The sequence below is a fragment of the Heterodontus francisci genome, chromosome 23 (assembly GCF_036365525.1).
Source record: "Heterodontus francisci isolate sHetFra1 chromosome 23, sHetFra1.hap1, whole genome shotgun sequence".
NCBI lineage: Eukaryota > Metazoa > Chordata > Chondrichthyes > Heterodontiformes > Heterodontidae > Heterodontus > Heterodontus francisci.
The window spans coordinates 28,002,694-28,018,487 of record NC_090393.1 but is presented as its reverse complement, the minus strand read 5'-3'; the positions used below and the strand labels follow the sequence as shown (position 1 = coordinate 28,018,487).

At 41.4% G+C, this 15,794-nt stretch overlaps 1 protein-coding gene across 8 annotated transcripts in view; it reads left to right on the top strand.

Annotated features, from left to right (window-relative positions):
- The window catches only part of LOC137382665 (uncharacterized), a 231,890-nt gene that overhangs the window by 131,368 nt on the left and 84,728 nt on the right, over window positions 1-15,794 (top strand). For all 8 annotated transcript variants that reach the window (XM_068054903.1, XM_068054900.1, XM_068054902.1 and 5 more), the window contains 2 exons: window positions 398-524; window positions 5,476-5,609. In XM_068054903.1, the coding sequence (XP_067911004.1) occupies window positions 398-524; window positions 5,476-5,609 (261 nt within the window). The remainder of the gene's footprint in view (window positions 1-397; window positions 525-5,475; window positions 5,610-15,794) is intronic.

Sequence of the window (15,794 nt, the reverse complement as noted above, 5' to 3'; positions counted from 1 at the left end):
CTAGATTAATTGAAATCAGTTTCAAGATTTACTGTTGTTTGATTTGAACTCTGATCTCTAGGTTTCTGTTGCTAGAAGAAACCTCCAGGTTACTTAATCACTAACAAATGCTGTAGTTCTTGTGTGCATGGCATACGCAATGTCGTGGCAAGTGAAACATACCCCAATAACACAATCTGTGCGACTGGTCTTAAAAGTGTGTTCTATTAATTATATAGCCACATGTGCATCGTGTATTGGAAGGTTATACTGAGGGGCTACTATATTTGTGTGAACATCTGATGAGTATACTGGATCAATTCCTTTGTCATGCTTGTTGCAGGTGACTAAGAATTTGGCAGCTGTGCATAATGACTCACATCATTCTAACTAGTGATCAGAAACATTCTCTTTGTAGGAAATGACATTTGCGGTTGAACCAGGTAACATGGTCGCATTAGTTGGTCCGTCAGGTGGAGGAAAATCAACCATCGTCAACCTAATAGAGAGGTTCTATGACCCAGATTCTGGAAGAATATTACTTGGTATGATATTTCTTTAATATTGCTTATCAGGAAAATGAAAATTATTCAACTATATACGTTTTTGTCATAAACCTATTAAAAATCAGTTTGAATCTAATGTCATTTTTTAATGATGAAGCATGTTGAATACTTGCAGTACAGTGTAATGGAATATCTAAATGTTCTCCACGGTTGAAATTCTTGCTAAGGGTCTTCAGGTTTAAATAGTGCAGTTACCCACCAGAATCGTTCGAGCTTTACAGTTCTTAAGCCAAAAAACAAGATTGATTGATTTCATGCAGCAATGAAATTGGTAAAGAAAGCCATAAGTTAGACCATTGTACACCCTGATCAGCTAGTAACTAATTTGCACCAAAATTTGTTTAATTAAAATATGCTGCAGTGAGCTTAGAGGTGAATCAGAAGTGGCATGGCTGTAGGCTTGTTTCTTTAGAGCAACTTTTTCGAGTGAGGGGCCCCATTACAATTTTTTTCCTATAAAGGGGCTGGTGAGCAAATTTCGAAAATATAAAGGTATTAAAAATTTATTTTACAATTAATCAATGTGCATTTTGTGAACAAGTTTTAAATGAGATGACTAATTTATTAACTTACTTTCTCGTCACTATGTTGAACACGGATTTAGTGAGATACCTGGCATTGTTTTTGCTTGCAGAAGTAGACAATGTCTGCCTGCACGATAGATGTAGCAATGCAGTGTGTTCCGGATAGATATTCATCTGTCAGGAGTAATCTTGATCGCTCGCCGTCTATGTCGTGTGCCCTTGTTCCCCCTTTTGCGCTGTGTTCCTCCCACCTACTTCGGGTTACCCCAGCACTCTGCTTCCAGGGCCTGGGCCTTGCTGCCTGTTCAGGCGACTCTTCCTCAATGACTGAGGCAGAGCTGAAGAGCCTGGGGCCTGAGGACCAGGACGGCTCCATACACAGGTAGAGCCAGTGCTGGGCCTGGGGCCTAAGCTCAAGGCTGGGAAGGCTGCACTGGGAATGGAGTTCGGGCGGGAAGCACCGGCAGACATGCAGCTCAGCCCAAGTGACGCTGTCTTATTAAAGGAGCAAGGACATTGGGTATTGAAGGGCATCTGCCATTTTGGTAAAGGAGGACATGTGCAGTTAGGCATCTCCGCCATATCAGAAAAGGAGCTGCAGCCATTGTCAGTCACAAAGATTTGGCGGGCCAGAAGAAGCCAATGGCGGATTTCCAGCGGAAATTTCTCATCCTAGGCGGGCCAGATGAAAACCTTTAGCAGGCTGTATGTTGGAAAACCATGCTTTAGTGAGGTGGAGACCATTGTTCCCCAGAAGTCTGTCCCTGTTTTAGAGAATGAAGGGTCTCCCTGCTATTAAGAAACAAAGTTGCCACTCATTCAGTTTGTATTCCATGTTGAAATACACAAACAGACAAATACAAATTTGATTTCCATTTTCTGTTTGTGCACTACGACTTCGTCAAATTTGATGCTTCACTTGCTGCAGTAGATTGAAAAAATTAACACATTTCACAAAACTCAATCCATATCAGTTAGTGCAAGATAAACTGCAAATGTAATAAAATCTATCTTGTACAGATAACTCTATGTGTTTACAAATATTAATATAATTTGCAAATGCTCAGTACCTTACTTACTTCTAATATTATCACTGGATTAAGAATAATCCCAGAGATCTTATTCATAATATGTCCACATTTTGCACAAATGTAAGGTTCCTGTTGCTATACTAAATATACTCTGCTCACCAGAGTCATTCTGCAACTAAGTGACGGAGGTGATCACCGTGGAGTAATTCAGCAAGCTAGTTATCTCCAGTAATTTTCATGGGTGGGACAATTATAATCAGCTGTTCAACTGTTCTGGCGAGGGAAACAGTGGGGCAGCACAAAATCTCAGGAAATTAGAGTGGTGGAAGTAACAACTGAAATTTCCTGAGACTTTTGCATCTTAAATCTTAAACCCCATGATGTAGATACACCAGTGCAATGATGTGAATCTCCAGAAAATCCTGGGCCAATATATGCATAAGAGTAATAATTATTGACTGGTGTAGATTGCATAATAAAAGCCAAAGAAAATTAAGGTGCGTAAGTTCCTTGCAGCAATTTGCTTTCATATATTAAGTTTTCCTTCTTGTAAGAATTGAGTCTACCATCTTGTGAGCAGCATGATGCTAGAGTATTCTTTTCCAAAACTATGCTCCAATTTAGCCTCGAGCCTTATGATTCTTGCATCACAGCACAAGTACGGCAAGTGACTGGACCAGCTCAGTGTTTTTAACGGGCTAACAGGGCGATTGTCGTGCCAGCAGCAGATGAGGAGACCTGTGAAATAAATTAGTCACCTTGTTTGTAAACTTCAGTGCATTGTTTGTGGGGCAATATCTTTCTTTGCACAGTACCTATCCCAGTATCATTTGGTTGATATTTCATTGTCAAATGCACAACTTCTTTCTCCAGTTTCTCCCTTGTGCCCACTCACACATGATCTCACTTAAATTTATGGAACCAAGAGGAGCTGAGAATGTAAAGCTAACAATACTGACTAGGTTTTATTGAAAACATCTCTTTGTGTTTGCGGCTGTTTTGATTTTAAGTGCACTGTACTCCAGAGCCCCTTCCTATGTTGCATAACCTTAATTCCCCAGTCAGTCTAACAACATAACACCCAGAGTTGCAGCACTACTTTATTTAATGTTCACTTCAGTTCTTTCAGTGTGGCAGTGGTATTTCTGGTTCAAGTTGGAAAAAACACAGTTTCTCACATTCGGGGGGATTATTAAAACAATCTGCAGTACTCTGCCTTTTCTAACTGCACTTTACAATTATGAGGTTTCTGTTGGTCATATTTAAAATCTGAAGTATTGCCACCCATAAGCAAGTCATTTAATTTTCACTGTTACATTGCATCACGTTTTAATAAACAAGTTTCCATTCTTGCATAATTCCAAACCCTTTACATATGATTGTCAAATGAAAAAAAGAGGGAAAATCAGTAAGAATTCTACATATTAGGCACCCTACTTTGGACACAATCAATGATCCAGTTGGCCAAAGCACAATTTGGGTGGAGATGGTGGACATGTGGTCACACACCTGGCTTTTTATTGAGAATGTCAAGTATTGGCTTTGGGAGAAAGTTTGGGTCACTTTCTTTCAAACTTTTATTGTGATTTAAAGCTGGTGATTCAGAACATATTCCTACTTTCATAATATTGCATCTATTTTCTATCCCTTAATCATAAAGTGAATTTTGATATATTTATAATTTAGTTAACCTCTTGCTTCTGCACTTGCAATTGCCTGCAAATACAACAGGATTCTTAAATTACAACTTGGTATTGGGTCTTAAGCACACATCAATGAAAGTTCCACATGCTCTTCAGATTGGGATAGGGACTTGGGGTGCACTTTTGATTTTTGATGAATTTCTTTCAATTGCTAGGCTGGTTTCGATTAGGTCTTCAGTCAGCACTGAGCTGAAAATTATCCTCCCGTTTCGATGACCTAGAGTGAACTTTCCCTCATTATGGCAGACAATCAAGATCACTTTATAGGTACATAGGGATAGTACTGCTCAGACGTGCTGGTTTTTCCCAGCACAATTCGCCCCAGATCAGTGTAACTGGTGCAAAAGATCACTGAATTTTATGCGCAAATTACGTTCGACGTAAATCAAGTTTCCACAATCTTTCGGTCTAGTTTAAGAAAACATCGTGCTAAAAGTTGACGTTGCCCACAAACCTGGCCACACCCCTAGATCAAATTTAATCACTATTGGGAGTTTCTGCTAATAGGGCTCATTCCACTTCAAGGAGACACGAAACAGTAATCTAGTTCTTTTGGGCACAGGGACGCAAATAGGAATATTTTAAAAGCTTTAGAGTGTAACATTTTTAAAATTTACTAAGAAACTGATGACTACACCCCAGTATAACTAGCAAACAGTTCTGTATTTTCAAAAATGTAATTTCAGTAATTTAAATTCCAGTTACACTCAAATGGTGGATTCATGCTGTGATTTTTTAAAATGCTTCATTTTTGTGATAAATCCATTTTCAGCTATATTAATCAAACTGCACCAATTATCACTCTTAACTATATAAAAGAATATTTCTAAAGCGAATTTTTTTTTAAACTTGTGTTTTAAAACTGCCCAATTGTGCTGGTTCATGGCAGATTTTGTTTGTGTCGTTATGCAAATTAGTGAACAATAACTCAAGGGTAAAAAACACTTCTCAAATTTACACCTGGATCACTGATTGCGCCCAAGGTAGAACCTCTACTGCAATATAGTAAAAATAACATTTACTTGAGTGAAAACAGAAAATGCTGCAAGTATGGAGCGGGCAGCATTTGTGGAGAAACAGGATTAACATTGGTCAATAGCCTTTGATCAGAACTTAAGTATTTCTGCATAAAATAGAGCATGTTTTTGGCATGTGTAAGTGATACTTTTAACTCTCCCTATAGTTCAGTGGGAATTTGTGGACCTGAGCCATGCAGGCTAGGAATATCCCAGATTCAATTTCCATTTTGTGTTGTATTAGTGGAACTCAATTGGACTGGCAGCTGAAGTACTACACTTGGCCTCTTTTCCCCTCAGCTCGCTAGAGAGAGCAAAATCAGCTAAACTTCCTGCTCCTGATTGCTATTTAATGAAGCAGTAAAGTAAGTGTCAACATCAAGCAAGAACCGTCAGGGGCTCAACGATGATACCCTTAATGATCAAATTGCCTCCCAACATTCACTGTTGAGGCTTGCACTTAAAAATTAAATATCTTGGGCAAGGTACTTGAGGGGAACCACAGCGTGAAACAGCTTCTTCAGGAGAAAATTGGAAGATTTTTTTAAAATACCGCTGTAGTCCTCATGAGTTTAATATCCACTATTCTAATACAGTAATTTCGGAGATTTAGATTGTTGGTATTTTGAATAACTTGATCTGTATTGCTTGATCAGGAGGATGCGATCTACAAAGCTTGGATCCACAGTGGTTCCGGCAGAAGATTTCGATTGTCAGTCAGGAACCTACATTGTTTGCAACGTCAATAAAAAATAATATCACATATGGAAGAGAAGCTAACATGGAAGAGGTAAGCTTTTACAAATTTTGCTGCAGCCCAATTGTGCAATAAGAATTTCTACAGTTTGAAAAATGAAGCATTTGTCTGAAATGTTCTGAAGAATAATTTAAAATTGGGTGTCTAAATTGTGGAACTCCTCACAAATCCTATGTTTTTGATTTCGAGATAGAAAGCATTACAATAAAAAGAAGAAAGACTTACATTTCTACAGTGCCTTTAATGGCCTCCAGAGGTCCCTAAGCAGTTTACAGCCCATGTTTCATTGAAGATGGGCAGTCCTTAGTAATTATTTATGGGTATAATGAAGTCAAGGTCATTAACTTTATTGTCGCAGATTTTGAACCTTCTAGATGGCACCAACTCTGAATCAAAATGATGACCTGGAGGGAGAGGTGAATGAATGCCCAAACTAGAGGAGAGCTTCGAATCTGAATTTTCAGTTTTGATTCTGGGAATCTGTTTTTGATCCTGGGAAAACCTACAGCGACTTGACTTCATGTTTACCCATCATAATTTTTCAGTTTAAGAATTTGTTCAAGCAGAGGAAACTTGACATTGATATGAATTGGACTTTCTGCTAGGGAAATCATGAAGTGCCACTGTCAACTACTGTGGTTTCTCCATGACACAGGCTATTCAACTACATTAGTAAGTTTGCTATGGTGTTACGGCCACATGGTGAGGGGTTTGGGTGGTTCCAACTGTTCGACTCCCACCTTACAACAGCAAGTGTGTTTTGTTATTAGGGTTTAACCCCTTTGTGTTTTATTTGTTAAATAAACAGACAGCAACAAGTTTTCTTGTAGGTTCAAAACAGAAAATCAATTATTTATCGATCAAATGCCTTATCCCGAAATGATCACAACCGTATCCATTCAGTCATTTATTCGTGCACACGCTCTCAAGAAGAGACAGATAGAGAGGAAAAGGGATAAGTGGGTTTAAGTGGGCATAGATTTCGAGGAGTCACGGTAAACCTGTTGAATTCTCTTGGCAGTCAGGCTCTCTTTGGTTGCAGGCCTAAGATGTTTGTTAGATTTCTCTCTCGGTTGAAGGTTCAGTTGAAGACAGTGGATCACTTCTAATTTACTGCTGTATAAAGTGTGGATATAGAATTCTACAGCAGGGCGCATCCCTTCTGGTTTGCTGGATGTTCTCCCAGCCCCTTAGCTGAAAACCTTCTTGGATGCTGTTTTCTGGGCATCCCCCTTTCTCATCGAGGGCTGCCCTTTTAAGGTAAAAAGTTTGTCACATGGTGATCACGCAATGGCCCAGAATGAGAATAATCCAGTTATGATGTTTCCACTTCATACCTTCTTTGTTTCAAAAGAACCCATTCAATTCGGGAATGTTTTAGGATGGATGTAGGATGAGTGCAATTGACACCTCTTAGTTTTGAAGGCATTCCTTTGATCCAGTCAGACAGTTTGAATATACAAAAGCCAAGTCGTCTTCCTTCGGTGACCATTTTGGAGCACACTGTTCACTTTTTAAAATATCTATTTTTTAAAAGACAAAGTCAACTTTTATAACGCTTCAGTTTTAGTTAATACTTTTTAATCGTCGCACTTGTACGTGTAACAATGGAAAAAGAATGAAAAAAGGCACAAGTGAAAAATGCAAGGCTGGATTGCATCTATTTTAATGCACGGAGTCTTACTAGTAAGGTAGATGATTAGCACATGGGATTATGATATTGCTATCACAGAGACATGGTTGAGGGAGGGGCAGGACTGGCAGCTCAATGTTCCAGGGTATAGAATCTACAGGCGAGACAAGGGAGGGGGTAAAAGAGGAGGTGGCATTGCACGGTTGATCAAGGAGTCAATTACTGCAGTAAGGAGGGATGATATCTTAGAAGGTTCCTCAAATGAGGCCACATGGGTAGAACTTAAAAACAAAAAGGGGGCAATCACTTGGCTGTGAGTGTACTACAGGCCTCCAAACAGTCAGGGAGAGTTAGAGGAGCAGAGATGTAGGCAAATTTCAGAGGTGTAAAAATAATCGGGTAATAATAGTAGGGGATTGGAACTTCCCCAATATCAACTGGGATAGTCTTAGTGCAAAAGGCTTAAAGGGGGCGGAATTGTTAAAATGCATCCAGGAGAGCTTTTTGAGCCAGTACGTAGGACGTCTTACAACAGAAGTGGCAGTACTGGACCTAATCTTAGGGGATGAAGCCGATCAAGTGGTGGAAGTATCAGTGGGGGAGCATTTCGTGGATAGTGACCATAACTCTAAGATTTAAGGTAGTTATGGAAAAGGACAAAGATGGACCGGAAATAAAGGTACTGAATTGGGGAAGGCCAATTTATTTATTTATTTTATTTTTTTTAGAGATACAGCACTGAAACAGGCCCTTCGGCCCACCGAGTCTGTGCCGACCATCAACCACCCATTTATACTAATACTACACTAATTCCATATTCCATATTTCAATATGGTAAAACAGGATCTGGCTAAAGTGGACTGGGAGCAGCTACTTGTAGGAAAGTCTACATCAGACCAGTGGGAGTCATTCAAAGAGGAAATAGTGAGAGTTCAGAGCCAACATGTACCCGTTAAGGTGAATAGTAGGACCAATAAGTCCAAGGAACCCTGGATGTCAATGGATATAGAGGATTGGATCAGGAAGAAAAAAGGAGGCTTATGGCAGATTCAAAGCGCTGAAAACAGCGGAGGCCCTAGAGGGGTATAGAAAGTGTATGGGTGGGGTACTTAAAAAAAAACTAATTAGAAGAGCGAAGGGGGACATGAAAAAACACTGGTGGGCAAGATAAAGGGAAAATCCTAAGGCATTTTATAAGTATATTAAGGGCAAGAAGATAACCAGGGCCCATTAGGGACCAAAGTGGCAATCTGTGTGTGGAGCCGGAGGACATAGGTGACGTTTTAAATGATTACTTTTCATCTGTGTTCACTATGGAGAAGGACGATATAGGTGTAGAGATCAGGGAGGGGGATTGTGATGCACTTGAACATAGCATTGAAAGGGAGGATGTATTAGCTGTTTTAGCGGGCTTAAAAGTAGATAAATTCCCAGGCCAAGATGAGATGTATCCCAGGCTGTTATGTGAGACAAGGGGCGGGATAGCAGGGGCTCTGACGCAAATTTTCAAATCCTCTCTGGCCACGGAGAGGTACCAGAGGACTGGAGGACAGCGAATGTGGTACCATTTTTCAAGAAAGGTAGCAGGGATAAACCAGGTAATTACAGGCTGGTGAGTCTAACATCAGTGGTAGGGAAACTATTGGAAAAAATTCTGAGGGACAAGATTAATCTCCAGTTGGAGAGGCAGGGATTAATCAGGGATAGTCAGCATGGCTTTGTCAGGGGGAGATGGTGTCCAACTAACTAGATTGAAATTTTTGTGGCGGTGACTGGATGTGCAGATGAGGGTAAAACAGTTGATGTAGTCTACATGAACTTCAGTAAGGCTTTTGAAAAGGTCCCGCATGGGAGATTGGTTGAGAAGGTAAGCGCCCATGGGATCCAGGGCAATTTGGCAAATTGGATCCAAAATTGGCTTACTGGCAGGAGGCAGAGGGTGATGGTGGAGGGTTGTTTTTGCAATTGGGAGCCTGTGACCAGTGGTGTCGCACAAGGATTGGTGCTGGGACCCTTGCTGTTTGTAGTGTACATTAATGGTTTAGATGTGAATATAGGAGGTATGATCAGTAAGTTCGCAGATGACACGAAAATTGGTGGTGTCATAAATAGTGAGGAGGAAAGCCTTAGATTACAGGACGATATAAATGAGCTGGTAAGATGGGCGGAGCAGTGGCGAATGGAATTTAATCCTGAGAAGTGTGAGGTGCTGCATTTTGAAAGGACTAACAAGGCAAGGAAATATACAAACGATGGTAGGACCCTAGGAAGTGCAGAGGGTCAGAAGGACCTTGGTGTACTTGTCTATAGATCACTGAAGGCAGCAGCACAGGTAGATGAGGTGGTTAGGAAGGCATATGGGATACTATAGGAAGGATGTGATTGCCCTGGATAGGGTGCAGAGGAGATTCACCAGGATGTTGCCTGGGCTGGAGCATTTCAGCTATGAAGAGAGACTGGATAGGCTAGGGTTGTTTTCCTTAGAGCAGAGAAGGCTGAGGGGGGACATGATTCAGGCGTATAAAATTAGGAGAGGCATTGACAGATTAGATGGGAAGAAATGTTTTGCCATAGCGGAAGGGTCAATAACCAGGGGGCATAGATTTAAGGTAAGGGGCAGGAGGATTAGAGGGGATTTGAGGAAAACTTTTTTCACAAGTCAGGAGTGTGATGGAATACTCTCCACTTGCCTGGATGGGTGCAGCTCCAACAACACTCAAGAAGCTCAACACCATCCAGGACAAAGCGGCCTGCTTGATTGGCACCCCATCTACAAACATTCACTCCCTCCACCACCGACGCACAGTGGCAGCAGTGTGTACCATCTACAAGATGCACTGCAGCAATGCACCAAGGCTCCTTCGACAGCACCTTCCAAACCCGCGACCTCTACCAACTAGAAGGACAAGGGCAGCAAATACATGGGAACACCACCACCTGCAAGTTCCCCTCCAAGTCACACACTACCCTGACTTGGAACTATATCGCCGTTCCTTCACTGTCGCTGGATCAAAATCCTGGAACTCCCTTCCTAACAGCACTGTGGGTGTACCTACCCCACATGGACTGCAGTGGTTCAAGAAGGCAGCTCACCACCACCTTCTCAAGGGCAATTAGGGATGGGCAATAAATGCTGGCCTGGCCAGCGACGCCCACATCCCGTGAATGAATGAATTAAAAAAAACTCAGAGGGCGGTTGGAATCTGGAACACACTGCCTGAAGGGGTGGTAGAGGCAGGAACCCTCACAACATTTAAGAAGTATTTAGATGAGCACTTGAAACGCCATAACATACAAGGCTACGGGCCAAGTGCTGGAAAATGGGTTTAGAATAATTCGGTGTTTGATGGCTGGCACAGACATGATGGGCTGAAGGGCCTGTTTATGTGCTGTATAACTCTGACTCAGAATAACAAAAATTAAACCAATATATTAAGAGAATATCAGCTAATATAAATTGTTTAAAAACTGGAAAATCTGCATCAAAGCTGAATTTGTTTACACTAGATAAGAGAGAAAATCTTTTTGAGGCATTTAAGATCATGAGGGTATCACATGTTCAACCCAAAATTACTGCTTACCATGAACCCAGGCATGACAATGAAGGGTAATGAGATGAAGCTCGGAAAAGAAAAGGTGAATGGATAGAACAGATATGACTTCACAGAGGTCATAGGAAATGGAATGGACTGCCTCAGGTAGCATTTGATCTGATAACATCAGTAATTTTAAGGAGTTGAACAAGTGTTTGGTGAGAAAATCAATTCAGAGCAAGAGCTAGTGAAGTGAGAGTCCTGGTTTTGAAATCTTAAAGCACACCAGGTGGGTCAAAATGGTCTTTTTTTTGGGTCCTGTAAATTCCTTTGGTTCCAAAATTACTGTAAGGGTAGGAAATAAAAAATCATACAGCGACTATTCACTCAGAGTATATCGGTATATTTTAAGTCAAAACTCAGCTTAGTGCTAAAGCAATGTTTGGTGCCTGGTTCACCACATCATTTTGCAGAATTCCTAAATGTTGTAATATCAACAGTGATCTGAATGCATGAAACAGCTGTTGATTATGCGGGAACTATTATAAACACTTGTTTTTTGAGCTAGTTTTGCCATAAAGGTCTTGCACTTACCAGAGTATTCCAAACACACAAACAGTCACGCACAGGAAAAGTCCATCCAAGCTGTTTCACACAACTGTGATGCTTTATGCATCACAATATATACATTCTCCACCCCACCCAAAGACCATGTAATGTCTGAGAAGAGACAAGAAACCAGATAAAACCAGGAAATTGTTGGGGGAGGAGGGAGGTGGTTGTTTCTGGAAAGTTCCTAACTGAGCCCCTTGGGCGATGAAAACTAGTCCAGGAGACCAGCCTAGCCTGGGTTAATGTTGTACAGTACCTGCCTTTTGTGCAAAGAGATTTCTGCTCCAACCAGATGCAAGTCCAGCTCTCGCCTGAAGGAATTCAGTAAATCAGTATTCACCACACGAGCTTGCAGACTGTTCCATAGGTCCACTGTTCCCTGGGAAACGAACCAGCTCCTGACATTTAACTTGGTTCTAACCTACCTATGTTAGCTGCAGGGTGTCTGATGAATCTATCATTTCCCCAATCGTTTTTGCTAATTTATATTTTGGAAAATTAGATCAAGATTTAACACTTCTCCTAGGATTACGTGTATGATGCCTAAACTAGTTTGATTTGAACTTTTTTATTGCTAACTCAATATTAAAGGTATTTGTCTGTTAAGTCAGATTGGTCCGCAGTTCAACACTGAGTGAAGTGCAGATTAACTCCCAACTTACCAAAGATACTGAAGACACTGGCCTGAATTTCACCAGCCTCTCGACACCGTGGGTTGTGGTGGGGAGGCCCGTAAAATGCTAGCGGGAGCGGTCCGCCTCAACCCACGACACCGAGAAGGCCCCGTCGGATATTAGCAGCGGGTGAAGGACTCAGTGCGGTCCCCCTGCCGCTTGGCGATGGGGCCTTCGTTAAAATATTCAAATTGGATAAATTACAATGCAAATTAACCTACCTGCCGCCACTGGCTGGCTCACGCTGATTTTGCGGCCAACCAGCCGCAAGTCGCAGGCCTTCAGAACTCCATTGGAGTTCTGAGGTGGGACACTGGTGGGGAGGGGGGAGGAATAAAATTATCACGGCGGTGGGGGGGGCGGGGGAAACTATTGCTATTGGTTGTGGGAATGGTGGGGAGGGGTTGAAGGGCAAAAGTGAAGAGGTTGGTGGGGGGAAAGATTGGGTTGTGAATATATTTGATTTTGTTCATATTGCCCCAAAAGCAAACATTGGGAGGTGGGTGGGAAAGGGCCTCCTGCATTTATTTCACTTTTTAAACGCAGAGCACCACAATATCACTTTAAAATTACTTTTAAGGGCTTGAAGCCCTTAAAAAAAAAAGGCGCCGGACGCCATTGCCGGGGGCGCGGCGGCTGCCCCCTTTACATCATTTGGAGCAGCCGCTCTTCCCCCTCCATTTAAATGAGCTCCTGCGCGTAATATTGCGGGGTCTGTGCTGTGGCACTTCTTTGTCGGAAGGCCGCCAACTTCGCAGCGTGGCACACTGATGAAGTTCAGCCCACTGTCAGACACACAAGTGCATTACCAATTCCACTTACTATTTAACTGCAGTAATATGACTATTACTATTGTGAGATTCAGTATTATTCGAGACAAGGAGGCCAAAGAAGAAGAAGAAGAGACATGGATACTTCGTATTCAACAAAATCTAAATCAAATTTTACAGTAAAAGTTTGCTAGTCAAAGGTCAATTTGGCCATGTGGATCATTTCCTCAAATGTCATTCAAGTAACTATATTCCTTTTAAAAAAAAGTCTAAGCATGAGGGAAATTTAGCATGGTAGCGTGATGTCGTCTTCTTCTTCTTTGGCCTCCTTGTCTCGAGAGACAATGGGTAAGTGCCTGGAGGTGGTCAGTGGTTTGTGAAGCAGCGCCTGGAGTGGCTATAAAGGCCAATTCTAGAGTGACAGACTCTTCCACAGGTGCTGCAGATAAAATTGGTTGTCGGGGCTGTTACACAGTTGGCTCTCTCCTTGCGTTTCTGTCTTTTTTCCTGCCAACTGCTAAGTCTCTTCGACTCGCCACGCTTTAGCCCCACCTTTATGGTTGCCCGCCAGCTCTGGCGATCGCTGGCAACTGACTCCCACGACTTGTGATCAATGTCACAGGATTTCATGTCGCGTTTGCAGACGTCTTTAAAGCAGAGACAAGGATGGCCAGTGGGTCTGATACCAGTGATGAGCTCGCTGTACAATGTGTCCTTGGGGTTCCTGCCATCTTCCATGCGGCTCACATGGCCAAGCCATCTCAGGCGCCGCTGGCTTAGTAGGGTGTATATGCTGGAGATGTTGGCCACCTCGAGGACTTCTGTTTTGGAGATACGGTCCTGCCACCTGATGCCAAGGATTCTCCAGAGGCAGCGAAGATAGAATGAATTGAGACATCGCTCTTGGCTGACGTACGTTGTCCGGGACTCGCTGCCGTAGAGCAAGGTACTGAAAACACAGGCTTGATACACTCGGACTTTTGTGTTCTGCATCAGTGCGCCATTTTCCCACTCTCTTGGCCAGTCTGGACATAGCAGAGGAAGCCTTTCCCATGCTTATTTGGCAATATTATCAACTGTAAGACTCAGTCTGCCACCTTGTCCATGAAGAGAAGTTCTCCTTTGTTTAGATTCTCAGCACCTGCTTCTCTGTGTGGAGAATTATCATTCTGACTGAACGCTGAAATCACGTAAGGGAATTAGCCCAATGGTTGAACGGCAGCTTCCCTTGAAGTCCTGCTGCATGTTTTGGAGATGGAGTTAAATCGCAGTAAGTCAGCCATGATGCTAATTCTGCATTCCAAGATCAAAAAAAGTGTCCAAAGCATGAAAACGTTTTAGATTTGTATTTCTGATTAGTCCAGTGATGGCTTAATTTAACATTACAGAACCAACTTGTTTTAATGCCGTATAAGGCTTTACAAGTCAATTAGCTGTCCATATTGGGATGTATACAGTACTTGTTTTTTTTTTAAAGTGCTAAATAGCTTGAGTTTAATTCTTAAGTCAAGTTCCATGTTTGATGCCCATCCGCATATTTGTGATTTGTTGAATAGCAATTTTAGTTTATAATTTTAGTGCTTTACAGAGCCAGTAGTTGTCAGCTAGACTTTGAGTCATTGCCTGTGGCAAATGCATATCACTAGAACATGGGCCATGAACCTACAATTTTCTGATGTTTGCTCACTGAAGGTGAGAAGATACCTTTTTGAAAAATCAATCCTGATTTGTATCCCAGGATGCACAACTTCCTGACTTGGACATATAATGCTATTCCTTCATTGTTGCTGGGTCAAAATCCTGGAACTCCCTATCTAACAGCACTGAGAGAATACCTTCACAAATGAACTGCGGCAGTTCAAGATGAAGGCTCACCACCACCTTTTCAAGGGAAATTAGGAATGGACAATAAATGCCAGTCTCGCCAGCCACTCTTCTATCCCCGAGAATTAATTTAACTTTCTTAACGAAAATGTTTTACTTTGTTGGATTTCTTTTATTATTAAGTCCTACTTCATAGGTATGAGTTATTTATGAATGCTTTTAAGGTGTTATTGGAAGAATGGATGAAAGATGTGATTGTTATCTAAGTTCATATCATAGTTCACAGTGTTGAGGAATTTTTTTAATGATACCTTGTATCATTCCAGCAAGATGCAAGAATGTAAAGGTTTCTTTTAGTAATCAATTGCTCGTTGATTTGGCTGAAGGAATGATGTGACAAGCTCTGACATGGTCTGTCTTGAGTGGTGATGGAGCAGCATTGAAAAACGCAAATTATAAAGACCATAGAGACCACCTGATAAGTTATCTAAGATTTTTGTTTGGGTTTCACTTTACCATAGATCTCTAATGATATTACAGAGGATACTCTTCAAAGTTTCTTGTAGTGCCTGTTCTTTCTAGGGATCAAACAACACTAACGTATTGAGTGGAATATTTTGAGTTTACAAAGCTCTGAAAATAGTGAACAAGGCGAATGAACTGACTAGTGCTGTGGGTTAATGCACTATTCTGTCACCTTGAGAATTTACTTCAATATGGTCAGTGCCTTTTTGGAATGAACTATTCTATCTGTGCTGTTTACAAGCATTTGGACAGTGTCCGCTCAGCTCACATCAACAAAATGCATCTTGCACTGTCGAAAAACCATTGTTAGAACTGAATATAGTTCAGAATGCATTCAAACACCAGTACATATAACAGTATAAATAAGCCTGAATTCTGCCAAGATCAGTCTTGTTCCTTCTGTGCGTATCTTGTAAATATTTTCCTGTAACAATTAAGATTCTGTAATCTTTGCTAACATTCCCATTTCATCTTCGAAATTGGTTACTAATTAGCAATGTTGCTCAAGTATATGCTACCATTTATGAAATTATTTTGTTTTCTAATTCCTTTCTGCTTGTACAATTGTTTCCAGATACCATTTTCAAAATAATCTGAGTAGAATCTGCAGATTTTAAAATGTAGAGAAAATTCTTTACGTGTGTTTA